The sequence below is a fragment of the Mus caroli genome, chromosome 5, assembly GCF_900094665.2.
Source record: "Mus caroli chromosome 5, CAROLI_EIJ_v1.1, whole genome shotgun sequence".
In the NCBI taxonomy this organism is placed as follows: Eukaryota; Metazoa; Chordata; class Mammalia; order Rodentia; family Muridae; genus Mus; species Mus caroli.
In genome coordinates this window covers 116,190,306-116,196,351 of record NC_034574.1, presented here as the reverse complement: position 1 = coordinate 116,196,351, position 6,046 = coordinate 116,190,306, and the positions used below count along the sequence as shown (strand labels likewise).

General features: G+C 50.8%; 1 protein-coding gene across 1 annotated transcript in view; it reads left to right on the top strand.

The window, feature by feature from the left end:
* Positions 1-6,046, top strand: part of Hpd (4-hydroxyphenylpyruvate dioxygenase) — an 11,216-nt gene that overhangs the window by 2,843 nt on the left and 2,327 nt on the right. Inside the window, exons 7-12 of the mRNA XM_021161996.2 lie at positions 512-601; positions 1,724-1,827; positions 2,384-2,461; positions 3,730-3,892; positions 4,024-4,095; positions 5,516-5,638. Coding sequence (XP_021017655.1) covers positions 512-601; positions 1,724-1,827; positions 2,384-2,461; positions 3,730-3,892; positions 4,024-4,095; positions 5,516-5,638 — 630 coding nt within the window. The remainder of the gene's footprint in view (positions 1-511; positions 602-1,723; positions 1,828-2,383; positions 2,462-3,729; positions 3,893-4,023; positions 4,096-5,515; positions 5,639-6,046) is intronic.

The following is a 6,046-nucleotide window of genomic DNA, read 5'->3' as shown; positions in this document are numbered from 1 at the left end:
CCCCCCCCCCCCCCCGTGGAATAGCGATGACAATACTACCCACTGCAGGACTAGAGAGATTAACCCCTAGAATAGTGTCTGGGCAATGGTATGAGCACTTCATGCAGCGAGTGAGCTCCTACTAAGAAAACATGAAAACCCCATGTTTAAAGCACTCAGTGCAGGGCCGGACACACTAGATGCTCAATTAACGGCATATTTTGCTGTATATATATCCCCTCCTTTTCTAGGAGAGGAAACTAAGGCCTGGAAAGAAGGCTAATTCAAAGAGTCAGTTGGCAGAGGTGGGATACACACACATACTTGCTATGTCTCCGATAAGTGCACCTCTGACCTGCTTCTCTACCTGCCAAATGGGCATAAGGCCAGGTGACAAAGGATCCAGCTGAAGGTAGCTAGAGGTGTTGGGTTTAAATCAGGACTACCCAGAAGCAGGAGCAGTGCCTGACACACACAATGTCACAAGGAGGCTCCAGCCTTCACCATTCTCCCTACTTGTTACCCCACGCAGAAAGCTCGAGAACGGGGCGCCAAAATTGTACGGGAGCCATGGGTGGAGCAAGACAAATTTGGGAAGGTGAAGTTTGCTGTGCTGCAGACGGTGAGTGAACACTGACACTCCACCAGGAGACACCAGGCCCCCCTCCCCCAGAAACCTACCCACTGTACCACCCTATTCGAGTACCTCAGAGTCCAGCCTTCCCCAAGCCTGACCTTTGAGAATGCTTAGCCAGTGCACACAGAGGCTTCTGGGAGGTACCGGGTGTCTTCCCCAGTGGAAATAACAGTTTGGGGGTATAAGCTCAGTGGAGGTGGGGGCTTTAAAAAAATGAAAAGGGGGTGGTGTCTGAGGAAGTCATACCCCACACTAGCTTGGTGTCTCTGAGAAAGGACTTGTACAGGACATCTCATGTGACTTGGGCATGTGCTGAGCCTACCTCTGTCACTGCCTCTTCAGTTACACCCCTCCTCTGTCTGGAAAGCACCTAGGAAGACAATACGGTCCACACAAGGGCGGCAAGTCTGTGAGACAGTCATAAGTCTCACTTCCTCCAAGTTATAGACATATGTAAAGATTGCTAAAATTGGTCCAGTGGAGTACCTGTCATCTCAGCACCCAGGAGGCTGAGGCAGGAGGATCATTAAATGCAAGGTGCCTAGGCTCAAGTCCCGCCCCGGGAGCTCTGTGAGGCTCTGTGAGACTCCGTTTCAAAATCCAGACAGTGAAGAGTGGGAGGGAGACGAGATGGCCCTGTGCTCAGTAGGAAAAAACCCTCCAGTATAATTTAATCCAATGCTTTCGCCTAGTTAGTTTTACTGGACACCTACTACATACTAGGTACTGAGCTGGCTGCTAGGGATACTTATGAAAAGCAAAAGCCAGGCATGGTAGACCATGGCTGCAGTCTCAGCACTTGGGAAGCTGAGGCAGGAGGATCTCCATGAGTTTTAGCCCAGCTTGGGTGACATAGACTCAATCTCGAACATAAATAAAGCCATGAGGACAGAAACAGCATCCTTGCATCACAGTCTCCCATCCTACAGGCGGGCTGCCGAGAGCAAAACGGCAGGTAGTCCAACATTCCAGAAAGGATCATCTACTGAATTAGGGTCAGCTTCATGGTGGGACTCATGGCTGTGGTGGTGCTTAGAGAAGAGTGGGGGCTTTGCTAGGGTTGGTGGGGGGAGGGCTTCTCCCTAACCAGCTGCTTCTCACCCCTAGTATGGAGATACCACACACACCCTGGTGGAGAAGATCAACTACACTGGCCGTTTCTTACCTGGATTCGAGGCCCCAATATACAAGGATACCCTGCTTCCAAAACTGTGAGTGTCCCTTGATGTGGGAGTGGTAGAAAGCTATGGCCTCTTTCCCAGTCTGTGGCATGGGCTTCTCTGGGGGACTGGAATATCTGTAAGCGTCTGGTGGGAAACTTCGGGAGGTGAGACAGGCACCAGGAAGAGGCACAGAAGATGAAGGCTGGGGCCTCCAGCCAGACTGCCTGGGTTCACAGGCAGCTCCGTCATTTCCTAACCGTTCAACCTTGTGCAGGCGGCTCCACTTCGTGCCTCTGTCTCATCATAAGAGGGGGATGGTAGCCAGGCGTGGTGCTGCATGCCTTTAATCCCAGCACTTTAGAAGGCAGAGGCACCCCAATCTCTGTGAGTTGGCGGCCAGCCTGGTCTACATAGTGAGATCCTGTCTTGAAAAAAACAAAGAACAAGAACAAGAGACTGTTCATAACAGCTGTTCAGTTAACCATGGCTGATGCACATCAGGGCCTACTATGCCATCTGAGCTACTAGTATAGGTAAAGGGTTCATGGGAACAGAGAGATTTGGGGGCTAGCCATCTCACCTTCCAACTCCTTCCCTCTTCTAGACCCAGATGTAACCTTGAGATCATTGACCACATTGTAGGCAACCAACCCGACCAGGAAATGCAGTCTGCCTCAGAATGGTGAGTCCCCAGCCTGCCCCTCTCTGCTGCAGGAGACAGGCCCTCTTGTCTGATCTACCTGGTTGTTTTTGGTTTGGTTTGGTTTGGTTTGGCTGTGTGCTTATTACATGGCGGTCGTGCACTTCCCATCCCACAGCACATGTTGGGAGGCCAGAGAACCACTGGCAAGAGTTGCTTCTCTGTGTCTACCACACGGGTCCTGGGGATGGACCCAGGTCATCAGGTTTGGTGGCAAGCACCTCTCTCCACCTAATGCCCTCACCAGCCACTGCCACCCCCACCCCCATCTCCCCAGCTCTTAAACTGAAGAGGAAAATAGGTACGAGGGGTGGGAGGCTAACCTGAGGTTACAGATTCCCTTATTCACTGTGAAACGCTCACCTACCCTCATCAAGGAGTCCTGCAACCTACACCAGTCAGTTTATTATTGCACAAGACCACTGAGAATAAACAGACCAGCTCGTGAGAAAGATACGGTCAAACACACTTGTCTGTCTGTCTATCATATCTATCTATCTATCCTATCTGTCTATCTATTTATTTATCTATCTATCCTATTAATCTATCTATCTGTCTGTCTGTCTATCCATCCTTTGAGACAAGGTTTCCTTGCTGTCCTGGAAATCACTCTGTAGACCAGGCTGACTTCGAACTCACAGAAATCTGCCTGCCTCTGCCTCCCAAGTACTGGGACTAAAAGTGTGCACCGCCACACCTGTCACCCTAATGAGGTTTTATAGCAAACCCACCCCCTGAGAGCAAACCTAATCCCCGAGAAGACTCATGAGAATAACCCAACGATTGAGAACTAGCCCACTCGCACCCAGCAAAGCCCACTCCTTGCACCACATTAACCTCGGTTAACCCGGGACATGAACTTGGCACAGCTGAGCCAGCTACAAAAGCGGTCTACCACTGAGTTAAAGCCCAGTCTTTTGGGGGATAGGGGATCCTAGCGTTTCAAAATATCACAGTGGCATTTAAAAAGAGTTCAGGAGCACATTTGAGATAGAATCACAGTGACACCGTCCTCATCTAAATCAGAAGCAAACACCTGACTGTCGCACGAAGCATCGGACTGCAACCTACATTTTGTTACAAAACCCTTTCCTTCCGCTTAAAACTGTCAAAAGTACAAATCTGTGGTGTGCATGATGTCACTTTTTTGAGGATCCTGCATAACGGGTGTATGCTCAGTGGTGGAGATGGGAAGAGGGTGGGAGGGTCTCCACAGGCACTCAGGGGGTGTGCCCCTGGCCACTCTGCAGGTACCTGAAAAACCTGCAGTTCCACCGGTTCTGGTCCGTGGATGACACGCAGGTGCACACGGAGTACAGCTCTCTGCGCTCCATTGTGGTGACCAACTACGAGGAATCCATCAAAATGCCCATCAACGAGCCGGCTCCAGGCAGGAAGAAGTCTCAGATTCAGGTGGGGTAGGAGACAACAATGGGGAGGGAGGCTTGTGGGCTCTGAGGGAGCATAGGTCTGAGCGATCGACAATAAACGGTCAGATGGATAAATGATAGTGGTCTCCTTCTTTGTTTCCCCTCCCACCCCAGGAATATGTGGACTATAATGGGGGTGCTGGGGTCCAGCACATCGCTCTCAAGACGGAAGACATCATCACAGCGGTAAGAACCCTGTGTCTGGCCCAAGTGCCCTCTGGTTTATTAGTCGCAGGGACAGTCTCTGCCAACGAGAGTAGTGGGTGGTGGCAGTCCCCCTGGAAGGATGATGAGGCATCCCTTCCCTCTCCCACAAACTCACACAGTTACCCCACACACAGTTCCCATGCTGGGAAAGTTCATCCTGCAGAACAATTCTGTCCCAAGTGCAAGCAAGCCTGAGGTCTGGTCCAGGCTCCGCTGGTATTTTGCTGTGTGCCCCAGGGAACTCAGTGCCTTCTCTGGGCTTCAGTGAGCCTTTCTCTAAAAATAAGATTAGACTCCTTTTAGCCAGATTAAACATGCCTTCCCTATGGATGCAGCCTTCAGGAAGGCTAATTCAGTCCTGGTCTGAAAGAGAGACAATGAGTTGGGGCAAAAGCTGGGAAGTGAGAGAGGATGGAGAAGGCTGATCAGGAGGGTGTCATCTTAGTCAGGGTTTCTATTGCTGTGAAGAAATGCTGGGAGCAAAGCAACTAGGAGAGGAAAGGGTTTATTTGGTTTAGGCGTCCAATCACTGTTCATCATCAAAGGAAGTCAGGACAGGAACTCAAACGGGGCAGGAAACCAGGAGACAGGAGTGGATGCAGAGGCCATGGAGGGAGGGATGCTGCTTACTGGCTTGCTCTCCCTGGCTTGCTCTCCCTGGCTTGCTCAGCCTGCTTTTTTCTACACCTCAGGACCTACAGCCCAGGATGGCATCACCCACAGTGGGCAGGGCCCTCTCCCATCGATCACTAATTATGAAAACACCCTGCAGGCTTGCTTATGGTCTCATCTAAGGGAGGTTTCTCTCAATTGAGGCTCCCTCTTCTCTAATGACTCCAAGCCTGTGTCAAGTTGACCTAAATCTAACGGGGATAGAGGGCCACATGAAAGAGAAGGCATTTGAGGGGAGATAAATACAGAAATGGAGAGAGTACCCCAGGCAGAAGGGATGACCATCAAGACAAAAATGAGAAAGCCAGGAAGGTTACAGAGACAGGAAGGGTGTGGCTCAGACAGAGTAAGGGAAAGGGACAGGAAGAAGTGGGAACGGGAGCAAGTGGTCAAGGCCATGGATGGGACCTTAAATTTTGACACTGATGTGTGACATCATCCTGGACGAGGCAGAGAAGAGGCACACTTGGTTTAATGTCACTCCGGCTTCTGTACTGAGACAGACATAGATCGATGCCTGCCTCAGTTTCCCCAGCAGCACACGGAAAGGAAGGCACACAGTGTACATTCTATAAGTGAGAGCCATCACTAGTAGTCTTGAAGTAGAGACAAATAGGGAGAAGGTATCCTGACAGAACGTGGACAGGGACCCTGCCACCTCCTGCCCTTGTTGCTCCTCCTGGAGACAGCAGTTGAACAAGCTGACCTTGACCCTGCTCCATGACAGATCCGCCACTTGAGGGAGCGAGGCATAGAGTTCTTGGCCGTCCCATCTTCTTACTACAAACTGCTTCGAGAGAATCTCAAGTCAGCCAAGATCCAGGTGAAGGAAAACATGGACATCCTGGAGGTGAGGCCCGGCCCAATGTTTAACTAGAAGAATAAGAACCCCGGGTTCACTGGGCCACACACACAGAGTTGATACCGTGTGGAAAGTTACAGCAGACCACTTGAGGCTGCTTTGCAGAGAGGAACAGAGAAAGGCCGATGGGTGGCTTTAACTGAAATCTATACGAGAAGAGAGTAAACTGTGCAAAGGCCCTGAGGCAGGCACAGCCTTCAAGTATTCGAGAGACAGAAAGACAGACACATCTCAAGTGTGACAGAGGCCAGGCAGCTTGTCTGAGGCCAATTTTTTTTGTTTTTAAAAATTTATGCCGGGCATGGTGGCACACGCCTTTAATCCCAGCACTCGGGAGGCAGAGGCAGGCAGATTTCTGAGTTCGAGGCCAGCCTGGTCTACAAAGTGAGTTCCAGG